The following is a 14040-nucleotide window of genomic DNA, read 5'->3' on the forward strand; positions in this document are numbered from 1 at the left end:
GGTAGATTTGCCATCATAGGAGACATCTGCTTGCCTTGTATACGTATTTTTATTGACATACACAGTTAGGAAAATTCAAGAAAGCAAAGTTTAAAGAATATTTTGAGAGACAGAGAAATACCTAATTGTTTCTCTTTATGTAAATCCAAAGTAATTTTCTCTCAGAAGAGGACTAAACAGACACTTTGGCTCTCTCTTCTCTCTCTGAATTAATCAAGTGTGTTTGCTGCCTTTACTCACTCAGCTGGAAACCACTGGCTTGCAGGACTCCAGGCTCCTGCGATGTGCCAAGAGGTAAACACAGGGACCCCCGAGTATGGAGATGACACAGAATATTCATAAAGTCAGGCTGCTCGCTTCCCAGGAAGGTAACCCTGCAGCAAGCTGTGTTTCTCTAGTGTCTGTAAAACCCGGTCCACACAGCAGCTCTATCTGTGGGTGATGGGGATTTTGCTGATGGTTTTAAAATCAGGGCTAGTTTATTATTATTACTATTTTTAGGATCTTTTAGTATACACTTTTATGAGTGGTATTAAACCACAGTGTTTTCAGCAGGAATGAAGTTGAATGCCATCCTTTTCCTGGATGTCACTTTGCTCCCTTGACTTTAACTTCTTTGCTATCACTTAGCACATTCATTGTGTCTTTTTATAAGAATTCATCCTTACTTTTCAGTTATGGAGCTGGGTTGGGGGTGGGATCTACTTGCAACAATGTAGAAATGGAAATGCATGTCACACAGGTGTGGTGTCAGTTAGTTACCTTAGAAAGTAAAAGCCACCCATTTATTCTCAAGGTAGCATTTGAAGTCTTCTGTATGTCTTTAAGAAGCTGGCTTAGGAGGGAAGCAATGAGTAACAAACATCATTTTCGTGTTTTTCAATAGGTTCTGGGTAATCAGCTTGTAAACATGCATCTAAATGCACTCTATTAACTTATAATAAGGCTCATTCGTTCCCATATTTGAATTGACTCTTAAGTGTGGGCGACAATATCAGATAGATTAAGACGTTCTTGGAATACTCTGATTCCCAGAGAGTTCACGTGGCTTTTCATTGAAATCGTATTGAAAACCACAACTATGTTTTAGGATGGTCCTGTCTCTAGTGTTCTCATTTGAGCGTCCTTTGGATTATTTTCAGAGTTACTTGGGTGCTACTCAAGGAGGGTAGAGAAGAAGCATTTGTTGAGTGCCAGGCAATAGGGCAGGTATTTTTTATATGTTGTTTTACTTACTTTACTTCCCACAGGACCTATTGAGTTTTGAGTATTATGCCCCCTTTACAGATGAGGAAATCAAGGCCTTGAGTGACTTGCTTCAGTCATACAGCTAATAAGAGGCTGAGCTGAGTATCTGACTCACACGTGTGTCCCCTCCCCATTGCAGCTTACTGCTTCTGTAAGTGTGTGCTCCTATACATGTCAAGGCTGCTGGGGACTCTGTCACTGATCCCAGGGCTAAGCATGGTTTTGTGGGACTGGCGTTGTGAGTCAAGCATAATATTACTGCGAAAGGAGCTGGCCTGTTCCTCCGTTGTTTGGGAACCTCTGTGGTCAGGAGTAGGATGGGGACACTTTGTAAGGCTGGGTCCAGTCCTGCCCTTTGAGACATGTGACCTGAGGCCTGGAAGGAGTCAAGGACTGTAGCGTATTAGTACACTGCCATTTAACATTCCTGATTGCAGTGGGCCAGTTTGTGCTCTGTATTTTCCTTCATGTTTTCAATTTAATAAGCCATCTTTCAGTGAATTCTTTCTACGGCCTTCTCTCTCCTTTCCTCCTTAAATACTAGTGCTTCCAGTGCACAGATTTCTCCAGCCCTTACAGAGCATAGGGCGGGGATCAATCTGGACTAGCCGTTCTGAAGCTGCTTGCTCCTTTTGTAGAGCGCAGCCTGAATAACTCAGATTTGCGATTTGTAAGAGAGAAAACTGCCATGGCATATGGCAGACATGTCCAGTGACCTGCTACATCCCTGCCTTTGAAGACCAAAGAGTAGATTTGACCCATTTTAAAATATGAACTGTTATATATTGTGAACCAATCCAGGTGACCTAGCAAAGATCGGACCTACAAGGTGGAGTGATCCTTGAGCAAGTCAATATTAATTATTAAACTGATGCTTTATTTGAGTTGAGTTTTTAATTTGTTCTGTTATATTAGGAAGCCTCACTTGCATCTCACTGCAAGTGTAGAAGTGTTTTCCTTGGAGAATAATGCTGATGCCAGATATCAGTAAGGATGTGGATGTTGCTAATCTCATTTATCAAATTCTCGCCACAGATGCAATCCATGCTACAGCCTGAGTTTCATACTTCACTAGTGGGCGTCCAGCACAGCACTGGTGGTCCTCAAACTAGCTGATCGTTACTATGTTGCCTTCATGTGAGTGTGGTGCTACCACAAATGTGCAGAATTCCATGTTTGATATATTTTTTAAAAACCTGATAAAATGACGTGAGTGCCTATTTCACAATCCATGAAAACTTTTACTTTCACAAATACTTCTTTTAAATCAGAGAGCTCACCTACCAAATTCTGGTTTCTCCTGGGTGTCCTCTATTTTACCACAGGCCCTCCTAGCATCTGAGTCACCACCCACTGCTCTTGCATTATCATTTACTCAAATGAGGAACTAATTAGAAAGGCCAGAAAGCGGGGGAAGAAAAGTGGCAATGTATTTGGGGAAGGTAGAGAATTCTGGGCCTAAGAAACCCATCCAGACAAGCCAAATGTGTGTGTAGTTGGGACTCGAGATCTCATTTTCTGAAAGGAGAAATAAAGACAAGCCCAACAGGGCCCTTTGCAAGGATCCCCACATGGGTATGGCTAACCCACTGACGGGCCAGGCAGCCCGGAGCAGCTGTTATTTCAGCACAAAGCTGTTTTCAAAATCAGAGCCGTTCAGTCCAAAATCCCTTACAGGTCATGCCTGAATACCTCCAATGTGCCCCACGTAAAAATACACTGCGAAGAGATTGGACATGCCCTGTGAATTATACCTTATTTATTATCGTGAAGCCCTCCCTTTTTCCGTCATGCTTTAGAATTATGGGCTGGAGCGGTTCTTAATACTCTATTTATTTTAGGGGAGGAAAATGTTTTTCTTTAACCACAACATTCATGCAATACCAACTGCTGGCAGTTTCCCCAGCATTTAAGGAAATATTGTTGTAAGGCTTTTATGTTCTGTACTTCAATCAGCCAAAGCCAGCAGTCTCCCAATAGAAGGACCCTCAACAGACCATTTTCCGCATTTTGCTACAATTAAACTCCTCTGGTTTTAGCCCTCAGGCAATTTAGTACCTTTTTACATATGCACATTATGAACTTCTGACCAGGGTCTAGCAGTCATATATTAGAGTCCCGCTCTTGAAAGCAGGCTTAACAAGTTCCTCTGAGTATTGCAGTTGGAGCCAGTTGTGGAAAAGGTAATTTAAGCAACTTGCAGCGAGGCCATTCAGAATCTCAGCGATGATCCTAAATATCTCTCTCTCTTGCTCACTCTCCTTTTTTTTTTTTTTTTTTGCCTTGTTTCCTCTGGAAGCTGGTAGCAAGAGCTTTCAAAGTGTGTGATTGATCTTTTATTCAGTAGCTAACGAGGGCTGTGATTCTATTAGTGCGCTACAAGGCAAGAGAACAGTGATTTAATGAAGTGTCTAGTGAGCTGGCCATAGATTTATCCTGTTGTCGCTAATTTGCAGTGCCGGGGCGAGCGTAAAGGAAAGTGTACTCACACTGCTATTAAGCAGGTATTTCCTTAGTAAATTGTTGTAAGGTCAGGTACAGTTATCTCAGCAGAGGCGATGCCTTACCTCTTCAGTGTCTGCAGATGACAGCCGCCGTGCTGAGCGCTCACTGAAGTGGAACTGGGAGATCAGAGGTCCGTCTCCAAGTCGCCCTGAGCAGAGGCAGGAGCAGATGAACTGCCAAGTAGGAGTAATAGAGTCATAATTGGTGATTAGAACTGGAAAGGTGCAATAACATCTTAATACAAACTGGCGTATGTTATAGTTACTGTCAGTTGTTGTAAACTCGCCCTGCCGCCTGGACTAGTTCCGTTTCCCCTGATTAGCTCTGGGAAACGAGGCTGCGGGCACGGGGACACTCATACCGAGAACATCCAAACCATGGCTGCTTCCCGGGGTCTTGCCCTGGCCCTGCTGTTTTTCTTGGGCACCAGCACTTGCCCCCCTCGGAAGGCACCATGGTAACCTTTTCCCACCGCCCTGGGAGAACCGTGATTTCTTAAATGTCCTCTGATCTCTCCCCTCTTTCCAGGCGCCCTGACATTTATGCACGCTGGCTTTGAGGCTCGTTGAACTTTTGTTTTATTTGCCTTTGCAAAGGGAAGGTATTTGCCTCATGTCAAATCCATATCCCACTGCAATTCTGTGTTCACAGTAACGGATTTGGTCTTGCTCTGCCAGAAAGAAAACATGAAAGAAAATAAATACGTGGCACTGGGGAATTTTGCATTTGAGATTGGCGTTTTTCTGGATGCACGGGGATATTTCAAGTGCAACGCCCATGTCTGAGGTGCCCTTGCAGGTGTGTGTGTAGGTGGTGTCCATTCATGGGGAAGGCTAATTGAAGAAATTCTTAAAAGACGCTTAATGAAATGCCAGGCTGGCTAAAAGGGCAACCCTTGAAAAACAAGGTGTCCAGCTGCAAATGTATACATGGCCGGAGACTTTTCTAGGCTCTGCAGCATAATTATTCTATGAATTCATAAAGGAAGAAGCTATGTAGTGTTGTCCAGACATGCTGAGCGGCTGTCGCTATTGATAAACAGAGGTGACTGGTCATTTGCATTGTTTGAGTGGAGTAAGGCTTGCACGATGACTTGAGCCAACAATGAGATGAAATAATGAGACAATGTGCATGGATGCATTTTAGTAATCTGGTACCTAGTAGGTTCTCAATTCATCTTTTTTGATTCTGTGGTTGTAGAATCTGTTGGGCGAAGCCTTGTCATTGGGTTCTCACCCTGGTCTGTAAAACTTGGGCAATTCTAACACTTGCTTCACCCCAGGGCCCATGTGTGTTACATCAGTTAGGGTTTATGGTCAAGTGAAGAGCTTAAAGGAGCGTGTAACGGGGCCCGGTTTGCAGAGGGTCACCTGGCTATTAAAAAGGATGAGTCAGACCTCCCGATTTTCCAGTATGGGCCTTGGGCCTCAGGACAGACATGTTCAATTTGTAGTGGTGGTGGAGCTGCCATTTCATCAAGGGGATCTCCCTCCCATGGAACTCAAATATCCGCTTGTGGGTCTGGAGATCAGAACCTAGCATGCACAGTCAGTGGCCTGTTGTGGAGTAGATGGAGCTGATCAGAGTACCCCTGCCTCACTGAGGGCCTGGCAGGGGGCTGGGAATGGCTCTGACTGATCTTTCAGAAGGATGTGGCATAAGGAATGCTGATGTGTAAGGCTCATTACAGAGCATTGTGGCCAAGGGGCACACTGGTAATTTAATACTAAACAGAATGGAAAGGAGGGAAGAAAGGAAAGAAAGAAAAAAGGAGGGAAGAAGTTGGAGGGGTAGACAGAGAGGAGGTGGAGTGAGAGAAGGAGGGTCGAAGAGAGCAAGGGGGCTGGGGAGCAAGCTAGAAAGGTAGGGATTAAAGAGCTAATTGAGAGCATAGCAAAAAGTCCACGCTCGCTGTTTCCTGTGGTCCACACAGAGCAACTCCACCCAGTGACAAGAGGAATCATAGTGCCAGGTGACTAGAATTGATTCAGTGCTTACTGTGTGCCCATATCTCATTTAATTGCCATAGTAATCCCCATTTTCTAGATGATAAAGCTGAGTTTAAAGATCACATCAGAAACAAAGGCAGGCTTGGAACCCAGATCTGTCAGTACTCCCCCCTCTATCTGTGAATACAGAAGCTCTGCCCCATTCTTCCTGGGGAGGCCTGGCATTTCTCTAAAGGTCTGACAACGGCTGCCCCTCCCAGTCATTTCTGTCTGGGTCCCCATTCAGTCCCCTTGTTGGACAAATGGACATTGCACTCTCCATTCTGATTTGAGGACACATTGTTGGACCTTCAGTAAGGAAAATCAGGGAAAGGAGAAGTGGAATTATAAAAATTCTCATTTCTAAAGTGGATGAATAATCTGGGTTGGAAATCATACTGATTTAGGTCTAAAAACCACTCAGCCTACCGTGTCATTTCCTTAAGTGGCCTTGAGGGAAGATTTGTTAAAGAACTGTCTGTTTTATCCCATGACTCCAAGCTCAGAGGTTGGGACAATATCCCTGAATAATGTGCCTTTTCACTAATAACCACATGGAACCATAATCTCTTAATTTAACATGCCTTCCAGGAATGTGTTAATATTTTCCACTTACACAGCCTGTTTTGGTAATAAGCTCCCCATATAAATGCTCCTTGTAAATAATACCTGTCATCAGAGGGCACTAGTAGTGTAATCAATTTATGGTTTTTTAAAGTATTCTACATTTCATGGATTTTTTTCTCTTTAAGGAACTGATCTGTACAATCAGAGTGGCATTCAGATGGGCTTAATTTATTTTTAAAATAAAACAGACTAGCATCTCAGACACAAAAGGTCACATATTTTATGATTCCATTTATGTAAGATATCCAGAATAGGAAAATCCATAGAGACAGAATACAGATTGCTAGTTGCCAGGGGCTGTGGGGAGGGAGAATGGGGAGAAACTGCTAAGTGGTATGGGGTCTTCTATGAGGAGATAAAAATGTTTTGGAACTAGAGGTGGTGGCTGCATAACATTGTGAATGTACTAAATGCCACTGAATTATACACTTCTAAATTTTATAATACGTGAGTTTCACCTGAATAAAGAGGAAAAGAAATTAACGCACAGGAAAGACGTTTTGGCACATGGGGCAATATTAAGCTGCTTTTTCCTTTTCTTCCATCTGTACTTAACAATCCCACCACTGTAGCACGCGAGGCAATGATTGGGCCGCGTGTAATGCCCGGGTACACAGATCTTAGAGAGGGAACCCAGTCCCTGCCCCGCATGGTGTTATGCACAGAGCCTCAGAGACACATGCTTACCTTATCATTTCTCGACCACGCTATTGATTAGTTATGTGTTTGCCTGTGTTATTAATAATGTATACCTTGAAAAATCTATGTGCATTATAGTCTTTGATCTTATCCTGAATTTCAAAGCCAAAGATTCCATTTTCCTTTTTTTCTTTTTTTTAATTTTCAAAGAAGTGGAATGAAAATAATTTTAAAACTTTTCTCTTCCCTTTCTAGTGGAGAACTTCCTGCTGACCTCCATCCATGTTAACAAGATATGTAGTATGTATGTATGTGCATGTGTGATATATAACACACACACATTTACACACATATACATATATGTACATATACACACATGCATACATATTTTGAGGAGAGGATTATAAAACAAACACTTGATTCAAGTTTACTATATTCTAGAGGTGAAGTACATTTGAATACAAGACTTACACATCTTGTAGATTAAAACAGAAATTAAAGACTTTAGACCAAGAAAGGATCAAAGGCTCTCTTTTCATTGTTCTTTGATTGTTTATTGACTTCAAAAAGACTTTTTAGTTTAAACTGACTTTAATGGCTATTGAATGCTCTTTTGTAAAGTGACTTTGAAAACTCGGGGATAATGTCTTCATTAAGTGGAGAAAAATCTTGGGGAAAAATATAGCGGTAACTTGGCTTTCATTAGAGTAAAAAAAGATAAAACTTTGCTTAATTAATGTCTGTTTTCCCTCTGTTCAGAATTATAAGGAAAAGGGGGCTGAAATTAGTTCTGATTAAAGTTTGAAATAGACATAGCACTGAGACTTTCTTCCTCCCTTTCTTAGGATTTAGAAGAAGATGCTTCATGTAACTCTGTGAATAGTATTGGAATATTTTGAGCGCCCTGTCTTTCTGGATATAAAATGACTTGACTCAGTGACAACAGTCACCCTGACTCTTGCCACCTTTGGATTCATTTTCTTTTTGTTTGTTTGTTTCCTACACTTCTTTGGGAATTGACGTTTTCGGGGAGGATGTCTATTGATATGTTTTCCTTTCTATTTGAAAAAAATCCATCCTCTCTCTGCTCCTTTCTAAGCCACCAATCAGAACTGATATCTTTCAGAAAGTCTGATGGCCCCAGCCTCTGGGTACCCAAGGATTCCTTTTGCACTGGATCCTCACTCTTCTGTGGCTTTCTACCTGTTCCTTGTCCAGCTTCTCTTTTCTACAGGGCAGATCTCCTTAAGCTTAGGAATGCTCTTCTGGGCTGCCTTTTGGGTTTTTTTTTACCTCCATGGGGAGCCAAACACTGGACTTTTCAAACTGTGAGGCTCCACCAGTGCTGGCCGATCATACTGGCTGCCGTATTCTTTTTTCTATATTATCAATAGCAAAAGGGAGAAGTGTGGATAGGAGCACCATCGTAGGGGCATTCTCGACTCCTCTTAGAAGTCCTCCCTTCTCTGTAGACATTAGTAATCCTGTGGCCTGGTAGTTAGAGAAAACAGCATGATAAAGTGGAAACAGCACAGGGTCTGGGCTAAAACAGACCTAGGTACAGATCCTATGTCTGCTCTACACTAGTTCATTGACCCAGGGTAGGTTGCTGAAACTGTTTGAGCCTCAGTTTTCTCATCTATAAAGTGGGGATAATAGTATTTACTTCAAAGAGTTGTGGATGGATCCAATGAAGTAGAGCAGGGTGCAGTAATAATCCATATTCTGATTTTAACAACACCCCATGGCCAATTAATTCTGTGTTATAACAGATCTGCTCTGACTCTTTCCTTTTAAGAAGCTAACACTTGAAAAGACTTCCCTTTTCACCTGTTTTTCTCCCCCAGAAACCATATTCAAGAGAGCAACTTTCAATATCATGTCTTACACCTAATAGTGGTGAACGACTTAGCTGTCTTTACTGTGCCTCTCCGTAGATAAGTAGATGGATAGATTGCTTTTGTTTTAACACCTGTGCAGTCGCGCTGGCCTTACTCTTTTGTGAATGCTCAAATGCCATTGAGTCATAAGTTTCAGAGGCAGATGTAAATACTGAGAGTTTTAAGTGGCGGGGAGTCCCCCCCCCCCCCGAGTTTGTTATGTAAACCCTCAGGGATATTTATACCCTCTACTGAGAAGGGTAATTGAGCCTCCAAACCACCCACCAAGATTTCTGCCTGTAAAATATTTAAGGACTGGTACTATAAAGCCATTTCCTTATGCAATTTGTTTTCCATCTAGGAGCAGAAGAACAAGGAAAATATGGCTCAAAGTAACTTATGAAAACCAGACTCTTAGGCTGCAAAATGCATCTCCTCACAACAGCACTTGGAGAAAGGCTGAATGCAGACAAACAGTGAAGAGGAAAGGGCCCAGGGTTCTGAAACTGAGACGGCAGAGCTCCGCAGGGCAGCGTGGTGATGGTGTGATAAGTTCCCCATTCAGTATTAAGCTAGACTTTCCCTGGAAGCATATCATGGAGTGTGCAGAAGGGCTTTTGGATGAAAGGTGCCTAGTTAAAAGATGTGAAAACCCAAACTTTAGAAATGTTACAGGCTGCCAAGACATCTCTGAGTACCTCACACACGGTGGGAAAGAGTCTGTGGATTCTGCGTACACATTGACAACTGGGCTGGACCTACGGGCTTATGCTCTTCTTTCCTGGTTTGTGGAATTGTCATGCTCTGAAACAAACCAACATGTATAACTTGGGATGAGAGCCAAAAAGATGTGGATGAAATTCTCAGACTCTGAGATGTATACGTTTTAGACTGATATATTATTAAAGGTAACAGTAGCTCCTGTAATAAATAATCCCACATGTGTACGGTGGTTCAAACATGGTAAAAGTTTCTTTCTTGCTTGTGTAAGGTCCAACATGGCTGTTCCAGATCAGCAGGCATCTCACTTCCAAGTGGTGACTCAGGGGCCCAAGCTCCCTCCATCTCGTGGTTCCACTATCTTCCACACCTGGCTTCCGAGGCTGCCTTGGTTGTCCGCATCAAGCTGGTGGAAGAGGCTAGAACATGAGGTATCATGTGTGGGGGCATTTTAAGGAGCAGGCCTGGGAGTGGCACATATCTATGAAATGCAGGAGGCTAGGGAATGTTGTCTAGCTGTGTACTGGGAAGAAGAGGAAACAGGTTGGGTGAATAGACAGCAAGTCTTTGCCACAACTGATGTACTGTTGTTTGTTTGTTTTAAATCACTTTGGTTTCTCAGTTCCTTTCTTTGCCAAAGCTCTTCTTGACTTGGAGATCAACTCTGGGGTAGCCAGAGATAAATCAGCTATGCTCCCTGCCCTCCACTCTCTCAGTCTCTTGGGGAAGCAAGACCCCATTCTTACTGTCCAGTGTGCCAGGTGCCTTTGTCTACCTCCCACTATAAATACTGGAAAGGATGGTGCTGTGCTCTCCTTTTTGGCCTCCCTGGCAGCTGAGAGTGGCCACCAACAGTGTTGGCTAACAAGTAAAATCGGAAATCTGCACCAGGCCTTCTTGGAGACCTTTAGCTTTTGGATCGAAGGGCAGGGTATTGCTGGCATTTTCTCTCCGCTTTCTTCCTATTCCGAATGCAGAGTTGATGCTGATAGCTACAGCAGTCTTTTTGCCCTCATGAGGCAACCAACAGGAGGAAAAAAATCAAAAGACTGGCAGAGAGAATGGCCCTCACAGTGTAGGACCACTGACCAGAGTCAGCAGCTGCATAACAATCAGACATTTTCTTCATTCAAGATCTGCTTTTCCCTCCTCCTGCCAATTAATGAACCACTAATAAACGTATTGATGCAAATATGGAATGCAGGTTTAAGGGGGATTCTGGATAATCCTCAGGGGTGAGAATTCTTTGAGAATGCTACCGTTATTTCTTATGCCATTTGTCTGTTGGAACATTTGCAAATGACAGTTATGTTTTGCTTCAAATGAGGAGCACCCCAGTGCAGTATTTCTAGAAAGTTACCAGTTTTAACCTAGGAAGACTTTCTTCACCATTCAGATTTTTCTCACCAGCGCATTTTCGTTATGGTGATGTAGGATATGATGATCTCAGAACTTTGCATGGTGTGTGAAATCCCTCAAGTGACGTTTGAACTTCTTGCCTTTCCTATTATTATTGCTCTGTTCCTGTGTGACTTTGTACTGAGATCCATGTGTATTATGGTAATTGCCTCATGATATTTAGGAATCTTTATTTGGGCCACATAAGTTAGAAGATAAAAATATATAAACACTAGTAGGTCGATGTCATTTGACCTGAACTAGGTCACAATTTCTATCACTCTTAATCAAAATAATAATGATATTAATAATAATAATCTTAATAATAAGGATTTTCTGTGCCAAGGAATAGTGTAAATATTATCATGAGGTAGATGAATGACTTAACTAAATAAACTTTTAAAGGTAATTTTTTTAACCTATTCATCAGAACTATTCCAGATAACAGCAGTTTTTGATTCTGTACATACTTGAAATACTATAAATATGCTTCTTTAGAAATATAACATCATTTAGACCTCACTCTAATCAGTAAAGCCATTCCTTTGATTATTCCAATTAATTATTATGATGCCAATTTGTGTATATATTTTTCTTAGGTGCCCATCCTTGTAGTTGTCAAAGAGTTGATGAAAAAGTCAAAGTTGAAAGAGAGAAAAGTAACCCTATAAATATCAGTCCTCTTATATATTGCAAATTAAAACTCCAGCCATGTGGAAGCACAAATGTGAAGGATTGGCTGCATATCGCGTTCATATAATGTGCCACATTAGCAATGAAATTACTAAGCAGGGCCAGTGGGAATGTGGTCAACCTCATATCTTATAAGCCAAGGCCATCGTGTTTCCAGCACTGAGTGTTTCAAAGCTATCAGTTCCTTTTAAAATAATGGGAAACTTTGTGTCCTTGATAATTGTTTCTTAAGGAATAAATTCAGAAAGTTTAGAATGTAAATTTCTGTCAGTGGAAACTAAATTATCTTGCTGTTGTTGCTTATCTTCACTGGTCCAAGAGTGCACACAATTTGGAATGTATGCCATCAAGTTTTGCTGCACTGAGGAAAATCCCACCATTTTGTTATCAGATATTTCAGCTGAATGAATTGCAAGTCATGATGGGATTACTGGTCTACTTCCTTCCTGGCTAGTCTGTGGTTTAGTATAGGAGGCAGCAAACTATGGCCCTGGGTCCAGATCTGACCCACTACCTGTTTCAGTGCAGCCTGCGAGCTAAGAATTCTTTTTTACATTTTTAAACAGATGGAAAAATATTAAAAGAAAATATTTCATGATACATGAAAGCAGTATGAAACTTAAATCTGATTGTCCATAAGTAACGTTTTATTGGAAGACAGCCTCGCTCGTCCATTTATGTAGTGTCTGTGGCTGCTACAGCATTACAACGGTAGAGCTGAGTAGTGGCAACAGATAAGGTATGGCCCACAAAGCTGAAAATACTTACAAACTGCCCCTTACAGACAAGTTTGCCAACACCTAGTTTAGGAGATGTACTTGCCTGTGAGCAGAGGCAACTAAGGGGAGCTTTCTGCCCTTTCTCTTCCAAGGAAACAGAATGACTTCTTGCCCTCAATGCTGATATGTTCTCACGGCTAATTTTTGGAATTCTTTCTCTTCAACAAGTCCCAACCTTGACTTTCCTTGTCCACCCCATTCTTTACTCCCAGCTCTGTGCAAGCTCAACAATAAGGCGTTGCTAGGGACTACAGCAACCTATCAGCAGTTCTCTGCAGGCCAAAAAGTCACCTCTAAGATTTTTGAGCCACCATGTGGCATAGCAGGCCAAGTCCTTGTAGCATGCTTTCTGCCATTCTGCTGCTCTGTAGTTACAGTATAATTTAGAGATGATGGGGGGAAAGTGGTCTCTCTTTATCTGTTAATTCCTTGGAGGAAGTTCTGTTCAGAATGAATAGTCGTGAAACATGTAATAAAGTTACCTATCAAGACCACTTTTACAGAGAGATTTAAATGTGATAATAAGAATAAAAGAAAATGAAGTGACATTGAGGGCGTCTTCTTTTATAACAGCTCTTGGTCTTGACTGTTAAGCACACTGTAAAATGACTTTTATACATTTATGGATTGAAATGGTTCTGCTGAAATTTTAAGTGTTAACATTGTTCAAACTTCTATTACCAACACCTCTTCACATTGTTACAAAATGGTTTCATATTTGACATTTTAGTCATGCTAACCTGGGACATTTTGTATTGAAGCTCTCATTTCATGTGATAGGAAGGTTCTGGTTCATTTGGATTTCAGCCCTTTCTATAGGAAGCTACTACGTCCTGTCTGCACATCTTTCCCTGATGTGTTTTATAAACTGATTGTCACAGAAGATATTTTGTAGAGATAGAGAAGCCTTAAATATTTTATTTGTTAGATTGGCTTTGGTGGAAAACAAAGGCTATTTTTCTTTCAACCTAGTTCCTTCCTTTTCTGATTTTTCTTGTTTGCTTTTCCTTAAAGCTATTACTGTTTGCACTGCAGTCCATAACTGCCTCTTGTTTTTTTATAACAGCTTTATTGAGATATCATTCACGTACCATACAATTTACTCATTTAAAGTGTACAAAGTAATGGGTTTTAATATATGCACAGAATCGTGCAACCATCACCACAATCAATTTTAAGACATTTTTAGTACCCCCAAAAGTATGCCTGCACCCCGTAGCCATCACCTCCCAATACCCGCTCTTCTCACACCAGCCTCAGGCAACCACTAATCTACTTTCTGTCTCTACCGATTTACCTATCTTGGACGTTTCATAAAAATGGGATCATACAATATATGGTCCTCTGAGACTGGCTTCTTGTACTTAGCATGATATTTTCAAAGTACTGCACCTTATATTTCAGTCCCTTGCTTATTATTTCTTTCTTATAAATACAGAATTTAAAAGAAAGAATAAATGTGCTGCAGAAATGTTTAACCTATTTGAGCATACCATCTCTATCGGATTCCTCTTTGTAGTCGCCACCACAACCGGCCGTGCCTAACACATCCTGGGGGTTCTA

At 41.6% G+C, this 14040-nt stretch overlaps 1 protein-coding gene across 10 annotated transcripts in view; it reads left to right on the plus strand.

The window, feature by feature from the left end:
• The window catches only part of WWOX (WW domain containing oxidoreductase), a 934855-nt gene that overhangs the window by 295440 nt on the left and 625375 nt on the right, over nucleotides 1–14040 (plus strand). For 2 of the 10 annotated variants that reach the window (XM_070612342.1, XM_070612343.1), the window contains exon 9: nucleotides 9879–10038. The exons of 7 other annotated variants lie outside the window; for them this stretch is intronic. In XM_070612342.1, coding sequence (XP_070468443.1) covers nucleotides 9879–10037 — 159 coding nt within the window. In that variant the 3' untranslated portion in view covers nucleotide 10038. Of the gene's footprint in view, nucleotides 1–9248; nucleotides 10039–14040 lie in introns of all 10 variants that reach the window. One more of the 10 variants, XR_011538010.1, reaches the window with a different exon arrangement.

Source organism: Equus przewalskii, chromosome 3 (genome assembly GCF_037783145.1).
Source record: "Equus przewalskii isolate Varuska chromosome 3, EquPr2, whole genome shotgun sequence".
Lineage (NCBI taxonomy): Eukaryota > Metazoa > Chordata > Mammalia > Perissodactyla > Equidae > Equus > Equus przewalskii.